The sequence below is a fragment of the Rhipicephalus microplus genome, chromosome 2 (genome assembly GCF_043290135.1).
Source record: "Rhipicephalus microplus isolate Deutch F79 chromosome 2, USDA_Rmic, whole genome shotgun sequence".
In the NCBI taxonomy this organism is placed as follows: domain Eukaryota; kingdom Metazoa; phylum Arthropoda; class Arachnida; order Ixodida; family Ixodidae; genus Rhipicephalus; species Rhipicephalus microplus.
Genome location: NC_134701.1, coordinates 188,129,130 through 188,152,607, shown reverse-complemented (window position 1 = coordinate 188,152,607; position 23,478 = coordinate 188,129,130). Strand labels below are relative to the sequence as shown.

Sequence of the window (23,478 nt, the reverse complement as noted above, 5' to 3'; positions counted from 1 at the left end):
TATTTTATGTGTCGTCAGCTATTGCTTATTGTACGATGCCATGTTTTTCTCTCTCATTGCACCCGCTTTCTATTGTATGATTTCTTGATATGTTCAAAACAACGCTGAACCGTGCTTGGGCGGTCGGGTCATTGTCAGGCAGTTAATCTGCCCTTAGCCGTACCATCCCTCGACATGTTGAAAATAAACAAAAACAATCAAACGGAGCTTTGGAGTTACCCCGAAATCTCGTTGTGACCGAAAAGTGCTGAAGGTGTTATGTCTTTTGTTGGCAGTAGAAGACTGCGGAGAAATGCGTTTTTATATTGCTCATGGTTTTGTCCGGTATTGCTAAGTACCTGGACGGTGTAGGATGGTGTCGCATATTCCGATACCATGGCAGTCATACGGAGTGAACCAGGCATGCATATCATCTCCGAGTCGACAGTACGAGCAAATGTTATCGAGCCTGGCTGACCACCGGTCCTTGATCGTTGTACTGACGTGCCATACCACCGCTCCCTTATATAGACATTTCCACAGACGGCTGTCTGGTTGCCGCCATAAACCTCTCTGGGGCTGCGCTAAATAGATGTGACTCTTCAAAATTGCACTGCCACGAGGTTGTGACGTCAGCTTCCGTGCTGCCGAGTGCAGCGGAGCATGTCGTTTTTTTTTTGTCGTGAATATAGATCCATAGATCTTCTGTTGAAGGAGAACTTTCCCGTGCATCTTTGGCATCACTACCGTCACGCTTTCGATATTTTGAAACATTTTGTGGGGCAAACACAGAGCCATATCTGCTGCATGATGCATGCCTGTGTACTTCCTAAATTTTGACACGAGTGGTTATTTTTTCATCCTCATTGGTTGATGACTCTGCTTTGTTATCTTGTATTTGTGTTATTAGTTACTCATAGTCTCAGTAAGTTTCTACGCTACATATAATGTTATGCATTGCGTGAATAACATCTGTAGTCGGGCGCAACATGGGCTGGAACTTTGAAATTACCCTCTAAAGGTTATAGCGGCTAAACGCATTTGGCATGCGCAAACGTTTATGACACTTTGTGCTCAAGGGGAAATGCGTATTTTGCGATTCCACACATCATATTCATATCGACACATTACGGGCAACCGTTGAAGAAACATGACTTTAATGTTCCAGCTCTTATTGCTCCCGATAGTACATTATACCCTCCTGTAGTAGTGACCCCATGAATGTCGAGTAAGGGACAACAAATCGGCAAATCACATCGGGACAATGTCGCAGCCCCCTGCGAAACCCCCTCGTCGCTCGGTGGCCTGCTCTCCGGGCGTGTACGAGCAGCTGTGCCTGGCCACCACCGGGGGTCCGCAGAGGAGGAGACGGCTGTCCTCCGGAGACTCGCGCTCATCCGCCGAGTACGTGGACATGCGGCCCAACGCATCTGCGGCCCAGCAGCAGCAGCAGCAAGCGCAGCAGCAGCCTCCTCACCTAGACAATCACAGCGACGTCTCGTCCAGGCTGTGCGAGCTCAGCAGCCTCTACGACCAGGTATGCGCGCTTTCTGTGTTACTCGCTGACGTCTCTAGACAGCTCACTTTATTGTCAGCGTGCGCGCCGCTTCAAGACGAAGGTGTTGCGTCGCTATGCTCCATCTCTCAAGCTCGCTGCAGCACTTGCGGGGCTGCTTCAGCTGTAAGAAAATCCTTCATAATGTATTCGTCCGTTCCGCGTCGTCTGCACGGCATCCGCATAGCTTCTGCGATCACGCGCTGGCAGAATGAAGTGAACGCACAGCCACACGACGGTAATCAAAGTGACCAAAGCTCCATAGGCGTGACCTCACGCAGGCGTTGAAGCGCGTCAGTAGACTTGACGCTGAGCCCTCTCCTTGCGGAGAGAGAGGGGGGGAGGTCGCGAACCTTAGTGTAGCCGCTTGCCCTCTCTCAGGGTAGGGAAAGGGCGTGCAGCTTTGCGTAGCCGCTTACCCTCCGTTTTCGTAAGGAGAGGACGCGGCGTCGAGTCTACCAACGGAGTTGATCGTTTTGTTCGTTTTATAAAGTGTCCCCTTGAAGGAAAATATACCGGCATCTTGTGTGCAGACTTGCGTGCAGTTAAAGTGCAGTTAAAACACGTGCAGTTAAAACACGTGCAGTTAAAGTGCGAGAAAGCAACGCAAGAAAGATCCTGTGGGACAGCTGTCACATAAAACATTGGATAACCATAGCAACCATGCACAGTGTTTTTTTTTTTTATGGGGAGGAGGGGAACGTGTTTGCGCAACAAAGAAAGCGCCATCGGCCAGAACCGTTTGACCCGTAAAAGCGTTACCACTGCTGCGTGCAGCCTCGTCCAGGTAAATCTAGAGTCGTGAGTGTGGTGGTTTGATGTTTAACGTGATAGCGTTACATTGCATGTCTGAAGAAAAGCCGCATGTGTAAAAACTGGATGGACATTTGTTGGGTAGTATTTCCAAAAAAAAAATTGTTAGTCCAAGTTCAATTTCACAAAAGCTTCGTTAATTCGTGATAATGATAGCATTTAACCCAGGGCCGTAACTGTGAGATAGCTGAGGGGGTTCTGACACCCTAAGAAATTAAAGAATTTACGCGACTTCCCATTGACTTTGACCTCCAGCCACCAATTTAGCCGTTTGACACATAACTCCCCCCCCCCCCCACGCACGCACTCACACACGCAAAAAAAGAAAATACTTGCTATGGGTCTGGCTGAACGGAAAGGGATTATTTTTTCGTTCGATTGAAAAATATCTAAAATCGGATTTCGTCAGATCGAGGTTTAAATGTATAGTTTTAAACATTCAGTGTGCAGTTCTCGGCCAGTTTTCACAGATAAATAATGGAAAATTTCGATGCTCGTGGTTGTATAAAAGCCAGGTAATATGTAACAATGTCTCCGTTTACTCGTGGCGCATCAGGCAGCGTAGGTACAACCCAGCTTTTCTGTTTAGTACTGCTCCTTGGAAGTCTGCTTTTCAAATGAGATATGCCGCATTCCAGCAACAGTATACCTCGTTCATTTGTCTGGGAAAAAAATTCACAGCATATCCATGTAGTGAATGATTATGAGTGCATGGGGCGAAGCGTCCATCGGTCCGTCCGTACTTCCCTCCGTTCGTTCGTTCTTGCTTCCTTCCGTCCGTCCGTGCGTCCGTTCGTTTATGTGGCCGTCTGTCCGTGCGTCCGTCCGTCCACTTAGTTAACACTCCAATCTCGCATATTTTCATCATATATTAATCATATACAAGTACCGCCATCCAGTAGACATTCCAATGACTAAACGAGAGGGGACTACCTACTACTACTACTACTACTACTACTACTACTACTACTACTACTACTACTACTACTACTGCTACTACTACTATATACATACATCGGGGACGCACAGCCCACGGCTGAGGGAGCTTCGCTCCCTAAGAAGAGAACCGTGGCACGAGCGTGTTATCCGGATAAAGCCTACAATCCGATTATTAATATATATGTGCTGCTTTTACGTCCCAAAACCACGACTTGATTACGAGGGTATAGGAGGGCTTCGGAAGTTTCGATCATCTGGTATACGTGCACCGAGATCGCGCAGTACAGGGTCCCCACCACTTGGGCTCCACCGATATGGGACCGCCGCGGCCGAGATAGATCCTGTGACCTTCGGGTGACCAGCCGAGTGGGACCATAGCCACTGATCCACCGGGGCGTACACGTACAATTCGAGTTCACTAAAACATCGCGCAGTTTCGCTTGATAACGGTATAACGCAAACATTAGCACCCGTAAATCGTGCGAAATGGGAACGTATCATGCGAGATTCTACTGTATGCATACGAAGTGTTTAAGCTAACATGCGTCGAGTATTTTAAAAAAATACAGACACGCGCTACGCGTGTCGATTAAGTCTAGTATTGTTCTGAACCATGTGAAGCACGTCGTGATATATATATTTTTTTCAGTTGGTCGAGTTCACTGATAAATACAGATTGCTTAACTAACATCTAAAATAGTAAATACAGTGAAAATTTTCAAATACAAAAGTTCTGGCGCTTGTTCAGAAACGTTAGGTCATTTAATCTCAGCTGTGATAGATCCTATTCCGCCATGCTACTTACGTAATTAACTAAGATTGCATAATTGATTCTCAAAGTGATTGTGGGAGCACAGTTTTGGTGTAAACCAGTTTCGGTTTCGCCTTCAACGTCTGGCAACCACGAGTGACCCTGGTACGACTAAAGTGAGCCTCACTTTAGTTCACTAAAGTGAGTTCCATTCTAGCTCACTTTAGTATGGCCGCCGGATGGCGCGGCTAACATAAACAGCGTCTTGGGTTACACCCGGGGTCAGGGGACACCACCACCTTACCAGACGCTTTCGAGGGACGAGACACGCTCTTGGGGTCCCGCATCACTTGCTTTGTATATAAATCAGTAATTCGTGTAATGTAGACGCGATTCGTTCCCCTACATGGTAACTCTAGCGAAATATCTTCTATTTAAACCTGTGGTGTTACCTGGTCACATTCGATCACTCCCCCTGAATGATTTGTTACTATTCTTGTTAAATATCATTATGTACCAAAGCTCAATTCTTTCGTTGTTATAAATGTGTTTTATTGTTATTTTGTTGCTACTTCTCATGTACCTTTTTTTTCTCTTGCGATTCTTTTTTGCACTGTATAACCCCACTCCTCCAATAGCCCTTTTACAGGGCTGCAGTTTATAAAATAAATAAATAAATAAATAAATAAATAAATAAATAAATAAATAAATAAATAAATAAATAAATAAATAAATAAATAAACGTTGTAGTGCATGTAAAAAAACATCGGGCCACTTCGTGTTTGTTCGCCTCGGTGGATCAGTGCGTATGGTGCTCGGCTGCTCAACCCCAAGCATCGCGGATTCGATCCCGGCCGCATTTTGATGCAGGCGAAATGCTAGGGGCACGGGCACCGTGCAATGCCAGCGCGCTTCAAGGAACTTGCACTGACGGTTGGAATCTCCGGAACCTTCCGCCTACGGCTTCTCTCGAATCGTGGGACGTGAAACCCCCCGTGTGTGCCAACGTAACCGTCCCGTTAAAGTTTTGCCCAGCCTTTCTTCAAAGTATACTCGAGATTTAAGAACATCACAGGGCACCCCCTTTCCAGACTCGACAACGCAAGGGCGATATTAGACGCCTCGAGCTTGCCTCTATTACACTTCGAAGGCAGGCAGGCGCTCTTGATCGTGACAGCTCAGCCAAGTGAAACAGCTCCTTGATATCGGAGAAGAGGCGCGTCGCCTACTCGTCGTATGCATGCACGAGCACTGCTCGGGTCGTATCTCCGTTGTGACTCAAACGAGGGGCTGACGACGACACCGCCCGTGAATCGAGCTCATTAGGTGTTATGTATAGGGAATGGCGGGCGATTGGCTTTGTGGAATCAGTCTATTGCGAAGGCGCCCTGCGAATTGTGTGGATGTAGTAGGATATGTGGTCGGCATGTGCGTTGCAGCTTACAGTAATATACGAAAAATAAGGCAGCCTTCCGCTAGATGCTGCCAAGTTTGGAGGAATTGCGCGGAGCTTGGCTGAGCCTTCTTGTTTCTCTTTGGCTTTCCCTTTACTTCTTCCCCTCTTTTTCCTATACTAATTTCCTGTTGTTCTCTCTTTTTTTCATAATTCTTTATTTTCATTTATTCTTATTTTTCTTTTTTTTCTTTATAGATCTTTCTATTTGTCGCTTGCTCCCCCATTTTTTATATCTATGTGTGGTTTTTGCCTGTACTATATACGCTAAGCGACAACCCCACGCATGTGTACCACACGTAAAACGGACGAGATGACGTTGCATTTTAGCGATTATTCTTGCCCAGCAGCTATACGCATCACTGTGTGCCTGTTTTGAATCACCCACGTCCGCTGTGTCACGCTTTCCTGCTTCCGGGCGCGCTTTTTGAACGTTTCCATAAGAAAATAATGGATCATTATATTAGCTGTGAGGCACACTTGAAGTAGTGGAGCATATAAATACGCTTTCTTTCTCTCTCTCTCTCTCTCTCTCTCTCTCTCTCTCAGGTAGAAATTTTTACAAGCGGGTTTAGAGCGAAAGGCTTTCTTTCTTGATAGTATTTTTAATTGTTCGTCTCTATACACTCTAAAAAGTTTTCCGGAGGAACTGTTCAGTTACCCTGAAATGTGCGCTTTGCTCCTCCAAAAGACACAATGTGCGCAATAGATTTTTTTCTTGTGGAATAATATATTAGAGCACCCGTTTTTTTTTTCTTTTTTAGTTACTGATGGAATGTTCGAACCGGTACAAACGACCCATCGGTGCTTACACAAGTTGGTTTCCTTTCAGACGGTGCCGCAGCGGGGTGTGGCGTATAGTGGTTAGTGTACGCGCATGCTGACGGAATGGTTGTGAGTTTGAATCCCGCTTGTTTGCTGCAAATTTCCCGAAATTTATTTCTGAATGTGACGCTTGCACGTCGATTGTACATCTAATCAAATGCTTGCACGCACTTCGAAGGCTGGTTAAGTAAAGCATACCATGATTTTTATTTTGTGCAAAATAACTCTCTTTAGGAGTAACCGCGAGAGTCCTTAGCAGTTACTTCCGAAATTGAGGAGTGGTGTGGCACGTCAGTTACTCTTCTAAAAGAAGCAACCTCGATACCCCTCTTCCTCCTTTACTTCTTAGATTGTAGATCGGCGTCAGAGTGCACGCTTGGTGTAGAACAAACTGGCTTTCGGCGTAACAACATGTGCTGCTGAATGCGGTGGTCAGTTTAGTGGTTCAAAGAATCGCGTGGTGCACCCATACCGCAATAACCAGCATCTAATTATTGACAGGTACGCGCCTTTGAGGCAGAAATCAGCTGGTGGCTTGGTGAGTTGGAACGGGCACGTGGTAAACAATTTTGCGTACAGCCCACAGTGACCAAAAGAAAAGATTGAAAATAGGATAAACGCTTTCTCACGATCTGCACGTATTGTGACTCGCTTGACTTTACCTGCTTTAAATTTATAAATAAATAAATACATAAATAAATACAAGGCATTTACGGAGAAAGGTAATAATAAAAGAGAAAAACTAGTGGACAGGTTTCCTTGCCAGAACAGCTTTCCACCGAACTGGTTCACCCAGAGGGTCGCCATTTTATTTATTTCCCCGTTCGCCCTCTAACAACACTGTACTGGGTCCGCCTCGGTGGATCAGCGGCTAGGGTGCTCGGCTGCTGATCCGAAGGTCGTGGGTTGGATCCCGGCTGCGGCGGTCACATTTCTCTGGAGACGAAATGGCCCGCGTATACTGCGCGATGCCAATGCGCGGTAAATAACACCATATGGGGAAACTTTTGGTAGCCTTTTACTACGATGTCCCTCATAAGCGTTTCGTCGTTTTGGGACGTAAGGCCACGCAGATTATTATGACTAGTTAATACAGAGGTGAAGCTGTATCTATCAGCTCAAAACATTAGAACGTGTGACCAAGCGAGGCAGATTGGGAACGTCTTTCATTGCCCCCCCCCCCCCCCCCCTATACGTTCAGGTAACTATAGTGTTGATTTCTTGCTGAGAGACGTGTGCCGAACCCGGGAACCGTGTAAAAGTAAACAGGCTGGTCTTCAAGCTTGATGCAACGCAAAGTGGGCTGACAATGCAATCCGCGAGATCCGACAGTCACGCAATAATTAGACAGGTATATTTGCTTCGCTGCTAAAGGTAATGCAGAACGGGATGAGGTTGCGCATCGTCGCGAGCAGGAAGCGCATAACTATCAAAATGGCTGCGATAAAAAAATTATGGACCATCTCACTCAAGGGAATCCTGATCGGATGCGAAGCAGCGCAGCGGTGCACACGTCGTTGAGCCGGTTGAAACGGGCGTCGACGTGGGTGCTGGAAAAACGGTCTGAAGCGAAACTTGATGTAGCGTATCTCGAGTGAACGTTTGCTTGAAACGCAAAAACATGAGAGGCGGTTGGGTTTCGTGTAAGTTTCATCGCAGATAAACGAGCCGAAAGAGTGTTCCCCTTCGACGTGCGGTCGAGCGTTGCGGGCAGTGGAGAGGGTGAAAGGAGAGTGAAGTGTGTTGCGAGTGGGCGGAGGAGCTGCGGGCGCTGCGGCGAGCGTGCTACGGGTGAGGGAGAGAGTGACGTCAACGCGCAGCTGCGGCGTGACGTACTTGGCACGGATCTAACACCTGCGGCTAGGTGAACGCGTTGCGGTGCGTTCTTACGGACACACACGTATGAACGCCTTTACACTCGTGAGTTAAGAGCTGCTTCGCATCTAAAACGTGTGGGTGGCGTTGCTCGTGTTTCGAAACAACATGGATTCGCACGTCACGTGCCGCAGGACCGAATAAGGTTGTGTCCGATTCAATGCAATCGCTTGTAGTCATGAGTCTGTGAGCACACTCATGAGTCGACTCACTCGGGCTCATTCAGACTCAGATCGAGCCGTGAGCCTTAGGGCCGTTCCACGCGCTTCCCGCACAGCCGCAACGCACGTGCCGGGACCCCTACCGCACGCAAGCCGGGGACGAATAAGCCAATTGGCGACGCTCTTTCACCCTCTGAAGTGTCACCAATTGGCTTATTCGTCACCCGCTTCCGTGCGGTAGGGGTCCCGGCACGTGTGTTGCGGCTGTGCGGAAAGCGCGTGGAACGGCGCTCAGTCTGAGTGAGTCGCGGTCAGTAATATTCTCGTGAGTCTGAGTTCGAGAGGAGTGATACCTTAATTTGTGAGTTTGAGTCCTAGCGAGCCCTGTCGAAGAAAATTTTCGTGAGTGCGAGTTCGAGTGAGTCCAAAGCGTGAGATATATTTCTTGAGTTATTGGAGTAAGCTTTATTTTTATTTTAATTTTTTGCCGACCTATGGGCCTATCTTTTCATCTTCAGCATTACTACGCGCCCCTACCTGGATTCATGTTTATACCCACGCCTACTCCCAAGTGTTCCAAATCAGTATCATTTCAATGTTTATATTAGCAGAGGCGGGAATCACGGAATGTAGTGCCTACTCCCCAAACGCCACCTCTCGCCAATTCTTCCGTGGAAAGTCTTGAGAAATATATCTTAAGTTGCCATCTCCTTGAAGAAAAACGTCCTTGCTGGTTTGCAACCACTCGTAAGTCGTGTTCGAAGGTATACTTTCTCAAAAGGCGCCAAGAAGAGCACAGATTACGGGAGATATTGGTGTTAAAGAGCATTGCAACGATAATCGCAAAAACTAATTCTAGACTGACGTAGTCATGAGTCGACTCGCTCGGACTCACTCAGACTCAGATCGAGCCGCGAGGCTTAGTTTGAGTGAGTCCGGTGGAGTAATATGTAGGTTTGTTTGAGTCAGAGCAAGTCCGGATGAAGAAAAATTTTGTGAGCGTGAGTCCGAGTGAATCCAGCTCAGAAACAGTTGGGTGAGTTTGAGTCTAAGTGAATAGTAAGCGCTAGATATATTTCATGATTGAGTCTGTGAGGGAGCTCCACAATTGGTTTGCCGACCTATATGCTTGTAACACGAGCCTACTTGCGTGCATTGAACATAAGTGCTTCCAGAAAAGCTTCGCGAAACTCTGAGCACACATCAAGACATTCTGTGAGAGCTGCTGTAATTTTTTCTCATAAGCGAGTTTTATGAAGATATCGCTGCTAACTTTTCCCTTTTGACTTGGGGAAGTTACGAATATGTTTTCTTAAAAATAAAATGATCTGATGCTGCAATTACAGACTTACTTGAACGTTGTCCACAGCTCTTATCGGTCTCCAACTTGACTTCGTAAAAAAAAAACTGCTCTGGCAGAAAACGAAGACCTTGTTTAGCTGGCCGCTACAGAGGGACGCCGCGCGATTGTTAGTGGCGCTTTCATTTTCGCCCATGTTTCAGGATTTTCTAATCCCTCCCCTACCTTTTATATAGGCTGTCAAATTCATCTCTGTTGACCTCTTTTCTTTTTCTTTGTTTTCTGGCAGCTTTCATTCCGATGATGGCTTTATAATATATACCACTGCAGCGTCGTATAGATTGCGCACCGATCAAGCCGCCTCTAAACTGTGCGTGAGGTATGTTTTGGTTGTTCTAAACAGAATAAAAAACAACTCAGCCGAATCTGTGTGACGAGTAAGTGGAGGAGCGTGTAAGAGAAGCGAAGAAGGCATTGCAAGATTGCTATTTCTACGCCTTCTCTCTGTTCATTTTCAACGCCGCCAGCGTATAGGTGCGCGTGCGGCGCTATGTAATCACGCCCAACGGGCTCCACAGACGCCTCAAATTTTAAGTCAGCAGAGCGACCTTTAGTTTTATCCGTATTTTAGAGCGCATCCTGCCGAAGCGGCTCGTCTATATCGACCGCGCCCCTGTTGTGCTTGCCTATAAGTCCCCCCCATAGCAGCGTCAGGTTTTTTGACGTCCGTTTCATCTTCCGATGGTCGAACCGTAGAGAAAAACAAAACAAAGAAAAGAAGTAATAACAACCGACGATAGAGCGCAGAAGAAGTGCCATGACCGTGGATAAGCCTCGGTGAAATCGCTGACTCGCGAACGGCCATGGCCGGACGGAATGCCACTCGCTCTTTCAACGGACGTGTAGATAGATATATATACGACGCCACGAGAGCCCTGTATACGCAGTCCATCATCCGCCTCCGGGGAGCACTTTGAGTGCGCCATGAAGCGTCGCTGATGGCGGGGATCGTGTTATAGGATCGTGGCGCGCTTGATGGTTTTCGAAAGGTGCGTGACACTTTGAAGATGGCGCGTTTTACGAGGAGGCAGCTATGGCTTAGTGTGTACGGTATTGTACTAAACTTGACGCCTCTTCGCCTGATGCATCGTATACGCTGCCTTAAAGCGACGGACAGATGCGCGTACAAACCTTAGTGCTTGGGCGTGTACCCGGCCAACTGGCGAGGCTGCGCCAGCAGCTCCACGTGATGCGAATGGCCGGCCGCCCGTCATTACTCAACTCTCCAGTTAATGTTGTCCGTGACGTCATAGTGATGCCACCGTTCTTTCCACCGTCGTCCTCAATGTGTATAGTTCTGTTCATCCGTGACACACTTCACCGATCATAAAGCAAATACTTTTGGGAAGTAGTCAACATGATATTGCAAGATGGTCGTGTACTTGAATCCAGGTGCGCGTTAAAGAACCATAGATTGTCGCAATGTGTCCATCCCTTGTTTTGTACGTGACCACCTATAGTTTCGCGTTTGCAAACTGCCCACTACTTCGTCCTTGCAAACATCCTACTACGCCCCAGCGCCCCAGCGCCACCTTTCACCGACCATAAAGCCGTTATAATGAAGGGGGAACGGAAGCGACGTATGGCTGACACTTACGAATACTTAATTTTCTTGTACAAATGTATACAGTGTTTTTCACATCTTTGATGATGTAGTGGGCGATATTCGCGGATGGTTCACGGTTTAAACGACGAAGCCCTCCAGCTCTTCGCCCCACTCATCATCACTCACTCCGTGATTATGCTGTGATTTTTTTTAATTTATGTGCGTCTTACTTATGGTATTACACTGGTAGTTTCTTTCAGCTTAAACTATACTTAAACTTTAAGGCCTGCTTTACTTGTAGTCAGTTGTTTCAGGGTTCGATTGTGGTTTTCTAAGACATGACAAACACCGACTAACAACTGAAGATGCGCCCTGCCTCTTAGAACGAGTACTTGCCAACTAGCCCATCTCTCATTTATTATTCTTACTTTTGAAATGAACCTGACTGTAATGGCGCCAGTTCTGCCACCTGTACAGGCCACGTACCAGCGGCAAAGACGGACCACTTCAAAATGTAAACCCCAAGAAAGTAACTGCACGTTCGTAGTGTGTTTGTAATCTCCCTTTAGCAGCGTACCGCACTGTATGCCGGTCTGAGCTTGCGCGCGTGAAACGCAGGTGGCCAGCGAGTGTCTGCAGCAGCAGGGCGGGCGGGCGCCGCAGCACACCCGGTCGGCGAGTGACAACACGGGCGCCCCTTCGGACGAGAGGCCCGCCAGCCTGGCGCTGCACTCGTCGGCGGCGGGATCCAAGCGGGCCACGGTTCAAATCCCGCTCAGCCCGAGCCACTACGACCAGCCGCCCACGCCCGAGTTCCCGCCGCCCTCGCCGGGCACGGCCGAGTCCGGCATACACAGCAAGATGAGGCCCCTCAGCAGGGTGCGTGCGTTTATGCTGTACAGATTACGAGAGAGAGAGAGAGAGCAGCTGATAAGGGACGTACGGGGGGCAGCTTTATGCATGGCAGGCTCGCTTCCATGAGCTTCGAGTGTTTACCGGCTGCCAGACTGATCTGCTCGTTGGGCACGTTCAGGGCGACTCCGAACAAAACTAATCGAAGCTCTGCGGCGTTTAAGGTGATTCTCTCCTCCACCTTTCGTGAAATTAAGGATTGCGTCTCATTCTGATAATTGCGAATTCTCCCGTGCGCGGTCGTCAATTTCAAGTCGACTGAAGTAAACACGGATTCAGCTGTTACGGCGCAAGCGTGCGTCCTGGGCTTCCCCTCTGGGATGTATGCGAGGGCCTCTTCATTCTCAAGGAGATGTATTATTTACCTATACTCCTCCATCCACGTAACTGCGCTGCCACTGTTACACGTCGTTTATATGCATGGCCATCGCTGGCCGTTTTCACTAAGTCGCTGCTCTTACATGCAGGAGCAAATTCCTACTGATTATCGCTTAGCGCCTGTAGTGTTCGGCTGCTGAGCGTTAGGTAAATCAATCAATCAGTCAATCAATCAATCGTTATTCATTTCTAGCCGCCTTAATGCATTCCAGAGCCTTAAGCTGATTGTGTATATTAAGACTTATTCCAAGGTCGCTGGTTCGACTCCCAGCTGTGGCATTCTTGGAAAGTTGGAACGCAAGAACATTGGTGTTCGAGCCTTGCGTATAAAAAGGGTGCGCTATTGCTCTGGTTGTGTTCACTTCTTACAAAACGTGAGAACATTCTTCTAACGTTGAGGGCCTCCCCCCCACCCCCTTTCTCCTATCGCACTAAAAGTGAGGCACGAAGGCGACTCCGAGGAGCGGAAGCGTCGGGGCGCTCGTTTAATTTCCGCTCCGCGTTCGACCTGTTCGTTCTCTCGTTGTCGTGTCGTCACTCGTTTCGGCCTGTGCGCTGCTTCATCTGCAGCCGCTGTGACGCAGCGCGGGGTTCGTTTTTTGCGAGTCGGTCATTTCCGGGTATGGATCGGCCGCCGCCGCGCGTGACTCGGTCGTGCATCCGGCGTGGACTGCCCTGTCGGAACTGGCTCTGGCGCAAGACTTGTTCGGCGCGTCCACTCGCACGCATCGACGCAGTCGGTTTGCGAAAAGGCCCGCAACCGCGCGCAGAGAGCGAATGGGGCAGCCTTGTGTACGGGCGCGAATCCCTCGTTACCCGGCGGGAAGACTTTGGTCTGCGACGTCGGTGTTGCGGGAGTTCGGCTAAGTTTTCGAAGCAGCTTGCTTGGCTTTGCGTCTCCAACACCTCCCCGCTACAGTAATAGGTGTAGCTGCGAGCGACACAACGCGACAGCGTAGCAAACGAGTGCGTTAAACAACTTTATTTGGTCCGCAATGCAGAAACATTAGTCCCGCGCGCAATCATAGGGTGAACTGTTGATATATACGTGCCTCTGTTTCATCTACCTATTTGCGTAGTTGGCCTGCTCTTGTAATCGTACCGTGATTTCAATCAACAATGCGGTTTAACTGCATGAAATCCTTGACAAAACCCGAGTGATAATTTTGGACCATTGGACATGAGAGCTTGCTCATGCGGCCGTCTTTATTTTTCAACTTCTTCGCATCCCGCGCATATCTGTCCCACTTTCGCGTACCTTTCTTGCTTTCTCGGCAAAAGGTGCACCTAAAGCCCCTGTCATAGACCGAGACTTGAGAACTGCGATCAGCCTCGGTCATCTTCCTGTGTTGCCCTCTGCCGTTTGGATTGGTGCCGGAACAAACGGTATTGCCAGTAGCATAGCCTCCGAAAACAAGAGACGTTTCGTGACTTCTTCGGGGAGGACGCATGCTCCGGGGCATCGCTATCTAACAAGGTCGGGATTTTCGATCATCACCTCCGACTCGCGTTTCTCCGCTTCTCAAGTGTTTTGCTCAGCATGAGTGGTGCGTGAGTAGCGTATAAAAGAGTTCGGACCTTGGCCTTTTCGTTAAGGCTTCAAATAAGCGTGGAACACGAGATGTTTTTGATTTCTGCATTCCGAAGATGTCAGAGGTGTGGGGTTCCCCACATTCCCGAAGATGTGTGCGGCAAGGGTTGCAGGTGAATAGAGAATGGGATCGGAAGACGAAGTACCAGCGCATTAAGAAGGTACGAGAAAAATCTGTCATTGCATAGATCGAAATTTAGAAGCTTATTAAAGCAAAATTTATTCCAGCGCTATACTTGCATGCGTACGAAATGCAGCTGGTAACTTGGGCTATACTGACCCCCGTATTCATAAACGCTCCTTGACTTGACTCGAATCCGTCTTCAACGCAGCGCGTTTAAAACGCGTTCTGTGCGTTTGTGCTGCCTTAGAACCGCCTAAAGGCCGCACATTCGAAACGCGTTGGTGCTGCATTGAAGTCGGTGGCAAGTCAAGTGCAAGTCAAGCAGCGTTTCTGATACGGGGTTTTGAGTATAGTAGGTGACCCGGGCTCGCGAAGATGGGGCGGGGGAAGTTGAAGAGGAGGGACGGAAGCTTTGTCCCCTGTGTGCGGGCCATGCGAGGGGATAGTCCGAGCGCACTTACCACCTCATCACGCGCCCTTACACACACACACACACACACACACACACACACACACACACACACACACACACACACACACACACACACACACACACACACACACACACACTTTCGTCTCCCTGTAGTAACTGTCCCTTCCGGAAAAGTGTAGTTTCAGGCGCTTCTGTCTGTGTTACGCAAATAGCAAAAATGCAGAAAGTGAGTGATAATAAGCCAAGCTAGTGCGCACACAAGATCGTTAACTACATATTTTACTGTGAGGTATGAAAAACAAATCCTCAGAGAGAGAGAGAGAGAGAGAGAGAGATAAAGATGCAAGGAAGGGCCTTCGTTACCTCTCTCTCTCTGAGGATTTCCCACTCCATAAACATATAGCCGGCAGGTCGCTCTAGAATGGAAAAGAAGCAATAAGGGCGCACGGCCGCAGCATGACGCGGTCAAGCTGCTTTGCAGTCGATTCGCGCTGCCGAAGCGGAGAATATGACGACGGGAAACGTCTCCGACCGATCGCGTAACCGTACACGCCGTCGGTCGCGGCGCTGGTTTTTCCCCCCAGCTCCACGAGATGAGTCGAGCCGTCGTCGCGACGGCTTCAGCGTGTCCGTCTCTGCCTTCCACCAATCGATCCGTGTCTCCCCCCCTCTCCCTGGGGTGTCTCTTCTCCCCGGGGTCCGACACCGCGTTTGCAGTGCGTCTGTGTGTCCCTCGTTCTTGGTTAAGAGCGAGCATGCGGCGCCCTGTTTGCGGTGGCGGTTTTGGCCTCTCGATTAAACGATGCGCCCCTCCGATGCCGCGTGCATAGTGTAACCACCCCTATGTCCCATCGGGACTAGGGGAGGTCCCATATGTGTCAGCTCCGCGAGCTAGAGTGTTGTGATGTCGTTTAAACATCGCCGTCTTTGCTCGCGCTTTACTCCTTGATGGGATGGATCCCTTTACGCTTGGCCCGGTGCCACACGCAGCGTCTCTCTCTCTCTTTCTCTCTCTCTCTCTCTCTCTCTCTCTCTCTCCATGTGCTTTCAGTAGAAGCAGGAGATACCCTCTCTCACTTCTCTCTCTCTCTCTCTCTCTCTCGATCTGTCCTATTCATTTCCTGCTCTCGCTATGTTCTTCTTTCCGCACGACGGTTGATTAAAACGCGCTGTGAGGCCCCGCGCTGCCGTTTTATCGCGGAAATGGACTCGGTTCGCAGGTTTTGGCACCTCCCCCCCCATTCTCGGCCTTCCTGACCCCACGTATAGACCGCGAAGACACCCTTCCGCTACCTCCTCCACCCCTTCTCCAATCGCCCGTGGGATTTTTGATCCTCGCTGACACGTCGTATTCGTCATAGAGTAGTATAGCGTAGTACAGTCGTCATTTGTGGAAAGAGGCGAGTGGCAACCCTATCTGTTGCCGCTGACGCTTGCTGGCTGCTTCTGGGCGTCTCTCCGCCTCGTCTGTCCCACACGGAGCGCGCGCGCCGATCCGTGTCGCATACTTACATACTCATCGCATGGCGCACGCTTCGCGTAGCTAAGCAACCGAACGACGCCGCGGCGAGCCTCGCCCGATTTTACGATTATTACTTTCTCTCCTTCTCTCCCCGCTCATTTTATATTTTCTTTCCTCGTCGTCGCACTTGTACTTACTCTACGCCGACGGCAGCAACAGCTAGCGCTTTTATTGCTACGCTTACGACGACGGCGGCCGCTCGACGCCGCGATAAACCCGGCTGCCGCTGGCGTCGTGGAACCCGCCCGACTAGCTTCTCGCGCATCGGTTATTCGCGCTGCCTGCCATCTCGGCATTTTTTTTTTCTTGTTTGCGCGCCGTCGAGCATATCGCGCCGCTCGACCCGTCCACACCTGCGGCACCTGTCGAGTGCGCGTTGAAGCCGTGCGCCGAGTGTTCTCCGTTCTTACGCGGATAAGGGAGGGGCTGGCTTCGCTCGAGTAGCCGGCGGTCAGCGTCGACGTTAACGCCCCCGTCGTCGCAGGAGTACGTGGTGCAGCAGCAACGTAGACGTCGTCTCGGCAGCGACGGCAGCGGCAGCCGGCGCAGCTCGCGCGACGTCGACACCCTGACCGACGAGGACGAGTTGCTGCTCGAGCTGAACGGAGGGGACGCCCCGTCTTCGACGACAGCCACGCTCATCGTGTCGTCGTCCTCGACGTCGTCGCAGCAGCCACCCGCGTCGGGCATCGTCGAAGAGATCGTCGAGGAGAACCCGTTCGCCGGTGAGCACGCGGCTTTGAACTCCTTTCAAATGCGCAAGCGTTGAATGTGTTTATGAGAGGAAGGGCGTGTGGTAGTGCTCGTTTAGTAGTTTGTCCCGGATACCGAGCGCGCCGTGGTTGTTGCAGCCCGTGTCGTGCTTGTGAGATGCCCTGTGTGTGCGTCATAACCGGAAGTGATGTTTGAAAAGTACCAAACGATTGGCTGCACATCGCTTGATGTGCTTCACCCTCGCTGTTGATTTCATTTAGCATGTCCGTAGGGACGTGGCGGGTGACTCATCCTTGCAAGAGATAATTGGTGCAACGAAAGCAGTTGTATAACGAAGCACTTTCATGGGTTCTGTCTGTCTTGTCACGGGTTGTTTTTGGCCATGAACGATTCGCCCTTCCGAGTATCGATGTGGTGTTACGTAAGAGTTAGGGTAGTTATGGTATTAGACGAAAACTTTATTTTTCGTGTTGCCTGTGAAGTCCCAGAGTGCCTAGCGTATTATCCGAGCGTTAACTGTTATGCTGCTTGTACCGGTATGGCTAATTACAGTTACGCTTGTGGCTAGCGCTTTTTTTATAAGTATGCCACGCAGAGACTTTCGTGGCTTCGCATCGTATGATAAGCTTGTATATTTGTATATTATACGCGTAATTCGAAGATTGTTGGTTCATACCCGACCATTGGGGAATTTAAACCCAAGGGGTGATTTGTCGTTCACTTTATTTCTCTTCAATTATTCTCATAATTACTATGCTACAGTATAAACCATAATTAAGGTTTCCTATTTTGTCCTTGGCTTTATTAATTGGTCGTTGCATTTACTTGCTGCCTCTTGGAAAAAATTTATCTTTCGTGGTTGTGTTGTCCCTTTTCTTTTATTATTATTATTATTATTATTATTATTATTATTATTATTATTATTATTATTATTCAACTGCTAGATTCTTGTTGTTCCTGTTGTTTTTCGGATACACAATTTTAATGAAAACCAGCAGACAGTCAAAGTCAAACCAAAGAAGGCATACTAGGACGTTAACGTCGGTTATTTAAATGTGTTGTAGTGACATTATGAATGCGGAGAAAGATAACTAAACGAGAAGGCGACTTGCCGCCAGCAGGGATCGACCCTGCAACCTTCAGATAACGTGCCCGATGCACGCGGTAGTCTTATCCTTATACACTTTATCGGGTGCTAGTCGTCGCTCATCGTAGCCATGACGGCGAGTGTGGAACACTTGAGTTTTCCTTTCTTTCTTTTTTTTAATTTTTTCCCGGCTGTCGTCAGGTAGGACGTTAACGAGCTGGGAGTTAAGCCTGAGATACCATTGTATGTGGATAATATTGTATCGTTTTACCTGAAGTTATCAAGTTTGCTCGAATTAGACCCTCGCTATGAATGAACGTAGCGTTCTACTAAAAGTGAAGCCTATTGTATCTTTTACCCTATGGCGTGCGCACAAGGGGAGGGTAAGCAGGGGGTGAGGTGAAAGGAGGGCGCAAAGTCGGCCCCATAGATTGACGCGATAAAGAAGAGAGACGCTGCGAAGACCCCCCCCCCCCCCTCTTTCCCCTGAAGGGGAACCCTGCGCACGCTTATGCTTTTACCTGAAGACATCAAGCTTTCTGGAGCGAGACTCCTCGCTATGAAAGAACGCAGTAGCACACCGAAACCGAAGCCTAACCTTTTGCCCTTTGCTGGGTGGCCTCCACTTCACATCTGTGTCGCGATAAAAGGCGTCCCCGATCGAGATACGACGCGGCAACTGTGCAGTATGGGAGCCTGTGGAACCAACCACCCGCATGGCTCGGCGCAGCTGCGAGCGATATTTTTCGTAGCAGGAGAGAAGTGAATGCTCTTACTCTCCCCCCCCCCCCTCTTTCCCTCTTGTCTAACTGTTATATTGTTGATTCAATGGTTTTGCCAGTAACTTGCTTAAACCCAGTTGCATAATATTCCTGCAAAGAAGTGTGTCATTGGAGAATAATCGATAGAAAGGGAATTAAGTTGCTGATAGGCAAGTTGACTAGCCCCAAGGTTCTAGGCATTAAATGCAGCTTCAAGGCAGTACATGGCTTCAAAAATGTATTCGTAAACGTCATAATCACGTTGACAGAAAAGGAAATAACGGCGTGTACACAACACAGTGTTAGAGAAAGACAAAAAAAAAAAAACAGACTGCAGTCAATAGTAAAGTGATGTCTGGCACTGCCGATGAAATAAACTTGCCCAACTTGGATTTCGAACATGTTTAAAGCATCAGTTTGATTTGTGACAAGATCGTAGAGCAAGCTTGGCAATCCGTGGGGCATCATCCGCATGCGGCATGCAGTATGCGCGTACTTTTGACATGTAGAAATTAGTCGGAAAAGGCTTGGCTTGCCTATATGTCTACGGACGAAGTTAAACTTGTCGTTTGAGCCAGCTAGAACAAGTCGGAGCGTTTGTGTCTCTGGCTGCTTAGGCTTACAAAATAGGTTGTAAGTGGTTGAAAAAGTTCCATTGCGAAACGTGTTCGCTGGGAATTCCGTCGCGTAAATGTTTACGGACCCAGGGAGTCTTCGCGCACGAGTGATCTGCATTCAAAGCCCTTTTAGTCTGTACGCAGAATATTTGCTTCGACGTGGTGAAAAGAACAAACAAAAAAACACAGCATTCGTATAGCCGGCAAGTATATAACTTTTGTGGCGATTTTCCTAAATACGTTCTTGTAGGCTTTTAATACCGTGTATTCGCCACGGTGGTGTAGTGGTCATAGTGCTCAATATCCGACCCAAATGTTGCGGGTTTGAATCCCGGCCGTGGAGGCCACATTTTCGATGGAGGCTAAAAGGCTGAAGGCCCGTGTGCTTAGATTTAAATGCACGGTAAACAAACCCCAGGTTGCCGAAATTTCTGGAGCCATCCGCGTGTGATATCCCTCTTAAACACATCGTGGTTTTGTGACGTTAAACCCCAACAATTATTATGCGTATCGCGCGAGCGTTTATTCCAGGATACGGTAATTTCGAATTGGGTGCGTTAAACACCCAACAACAATTATTAATTATAACGTTCATCCCAGGATACGGTAGTCTCCAATATAGACGAGCAACTATGAGATCAGTGATACAACGATCAGCGTCACGTCTGCTATTTAACGATATGATCGCACGGATAAGGCTGATATTGTGAATTAATCTCTCGTCAAGTAGCGTAGCATCCAGACGCTTCATGTGGGAAATCTCCCGCCGGGCTTCTCGCCCGTATTAGTCGGTGTCAAGGGGTCAACGTTCGCGCGACATCGCTAAAACGTTGCAAGGGTGCGCATTATTCGCGCGGGTTTGGAAATCACTCGGGGACGTCCTACACGATCGCACGCGGGGCGGGATTCGCTATACGCTCCCTGAGGATATATGGCTCGGATGCGCTTGTCGTCAAGGTCACCCTGTGTGGGCTGCAGTGTGTACGACGGCGGCCGCACTGCGTGGGACATCTCGAGGCGTGTGAAAGCGTGTAGTGATAGCGGTATAGATATAAAGGCGGGTTCATTGCACTCAGTTGAGTGCCCGAAGGGTACGGCGAGTTGGTGGACAACGCGTTGCGAATTCTCAGGAGCGAAAGAGAGAAAAGAAGAAAGGTAGTGAGAGTTTGGTCACTGCAGAATTTGTTACGGCCATTCCAACTTTACTACGTCTCGCTTACGTTTTAGGACCGTGCAAACATGAAGTAGTAAAACTTTTCATTGTTACTAAGCGTGGCAGTAAAACTTTGTACTTAACTTGTGTGGGGGAGGGGTTCGTATGCGTTACTGGCTCCAGTGGTCGTAGTATGTTTTGCAGTGGTTTTGACAATATGGAGAATTTAGACAAACGATAATTTTCTAGATTATCTTGGAGTGATAGTTTTGTGCTTCCTCATCGTACAAGCACACGCGATGATAATGGTTAGGTATGCAACTCTTTACGTTTTAAATGTCGATTATGTATAACTTTATGGCTGCTCATTAGTACGCCGTGGGCTGCCCGAAAGTAGGACTGTATGTTATAGACCTAAAGTTCTTGGTGTATATCGCTTATGTAGAGAAGCCTTCATATTATTCGTGTGTGTGTCTGTGAGTGCATGTTCGTTGACTCGTCCGTACAGGTTACGCACCTGATGGTTCCATATGGCGTGAATTTACCGGGCTAATTAGATGCACTACTAAGCGATCATTAACTAGTGTAACAAAACAAATACCGTTTTCACCAGGGTGTCTAGCTCTGATAGTCCGAGTCGCTATACAAACTGTACCGTTTCACTTTTTTGTTGTCAAAGTTACATTGCATTTCTACTTCCCCGTAAGTATACTAACAGTAAGCACGTACTAAGTTTCATGGTAGTAAAGTTACCTGTTCGGAAGTTACTAAATCGGTCGCGGGAATGTCGTCACAAGCACTTGCTGCATCGCTGTTATTAATTACCACTTGTTCAGAGTGTGGACGGTGGACAGTTAAGGACTCAGTGAAACTTGTTTCGGGGCTCAGTGGTTCATACTATACCTAGGATGTTGATAAGGCTCAGCAGTTAAGGCGTTTGATGCTAAGTCAAACGTGCAACGTCTGTAAAAAATGATAAATGTGTCGCAGTGACACTGCAGGCGTTTACGTAGCGGTTAGCCGGGGTTCTGTCCTGTGCAGTAGGAACATCTGTGATGAAAAATTAAGCGGGCGTACACGACACAAGAGAACAAGCTTGACAATACATGTCTAGTCTCTTGTCAGTGTTTACACGTGTATAAATTGTTTTATTACAAATTCGTACGAACTATAGATAGGGCAGCCCTCTGCCGTCTAAGTACATCTGTTTACAAGGTGTATAGTCGACAAGTTGCATCTGGTCTTATCCTGGTAGGCACATACTGAGCTTTGTCATTCCTTGTCCTGTAATGAAACTGGCTATTCGATAACCTTAAGTTGGCAAAAAAAATTTCGAACACAGATCAAATACATTCAAAATTTCTTTATACCGTCGAGGACGTTTATTTGTCTTATGGGTGACGCCCGCATACCTTTACAGCTATATGAAACTATTCGCGTTTAAGCATCCAGCTCATCAACGTGTACAATAAGAAAAAAAAAAATGTGTCGCTAAACCCTTGCAAATGATCGTGATCGCCTGGTGTGCGTATAAAAACGTCTCGTACGGGAAGCGGAGGCCAAGGAAATACATTTATTCTTCTTTTCTCGTCGTGTTTTACAAGTATTATAACGTTTACTTGCAACAAAAAGGCGGCGAACAAGAAACCTTCAGGCATTTGCTTTTACTCTATAAACATCAGAGTGTTAGCCGTCGGACAGCCAAACGTTTTTTTTTTATATGAGGGCGTAAAAATGTTAATATGTAGTCGTGCACGGCAATTCTACACGTACTTATAGAAATGAGCACATATTCGGTATTTATTTTGATGATATTATTCGTCTATCTTTACTTTATATTAAAATATTTGCGCTGTCTAGGAAATTCTCACTTTTCACCAATATAGAATTAGTGCAGAGTATAGATACTGCCATTTGGTTCTCTTGCACATTTGACACGCAAGCGCCTTCTTGAACCAAGTTCGAAGTGCCTCGCCGTGGTGGTCTGTAGAAAAGTTGTATATGCTCGACTGCTAACCTGAAGGTCGTGGGATCGAATGGCGGTGGCGCCATTTTCGATGAAGGCTAAAATGTTTGAGGTCCGTGTGCTTAGATTTAGCTGCACGTTTAAATTAGCACCAGGTGGTCGAACGAAATTCCCGGTGTGCATGCACTGCAGTCTCTCTCTCGTGTCGTACCGTGGTTTTGGGACGTTATACTCCAGATATAATGATTGTCATTATTACTATTTTAACCGATTTCGAAGTGGTTAACATTCAGCTACGACCTCACAAGCCGTGTTACCCCGAGCGAAGCTCCGCTTCAACTCGAACTGTGTCTCACGGTGCAGAGAACCATAGCCTCCTCTATAACTTTGTGCCCGAGCGGTCGGTCCCTCAGCGCCGTCCCCCGAGCTATTATGGGATGCGAGCGCTCCTGGCGGAGCGCCGAGGCGCAAAACGAGAGAATGGATGGCAGCTATGGAGAAAAAACCGGCTTTGAGTAACTACCGAAAGGGCAAAAATGAAATAAGGAGGGAGGCATTTTACGATAATTCAAGGGGAAGCGCTTTACTGTTTGAAGCGAGATCGGGTTGCCTTAGAACGCGTAGTTATAAAGCAAGATTCAGTAAAGAAGAAGAACAATGCACATGCTGCGGGAAAGATAAGGAAACGGCGGAGCATGTTCTGATTGAATGTGGAGATATCCACCCAGGTGTACTCCTGTATCCGTCAACTGAGCTCGTAATGGTTCTAAATTCTCTAAAGAATTACGCGGAAGTTTTCCTCGCAAGAGCGAGAAAGATGAATCAGCCACTGAAGGCTGCCGTTGACAACGCCGCGCAAATACTACAGAAACGTGACAAACTCAAGTGCTCGACCCCGGGACATCATAAAAAACTTTTGGAGGTTGTGCTCGTGAAGTTTCTCCGCCCACTTTTTCTGAACTT

General features: G+C 48.1%; 1 protein-coding gene across 2 annotated transcripts in view; it reads left to right on the top strand.

The window, feature by feature from the left end:
• Positions 1-23,478, top strand: part of LOC119170549 (uncharacterized) — a 118,588-nt gene that overhangs the window by 76,163 nt on the left and 18,947 nt on the right. For both annotated transcript variants that reach the window (XM_075887144.1, XM_075887145.1), the window contains 3 exons: positions 1,253-1,516; positions 11,876-12,136; positions 16,702-16,942. In XM_075887144.1, coding sequence (XP_075743259.1) covers positions 1,253-1,516; positions 11,876-12,136; positions 16,702-16,942 — 766 coding nt within the window. The remainder of the gene's footprint in view (positions 1-1,252; positions 1,517-11,875; positions 12,137-16,701; positions 16,943-23,478) is intronic.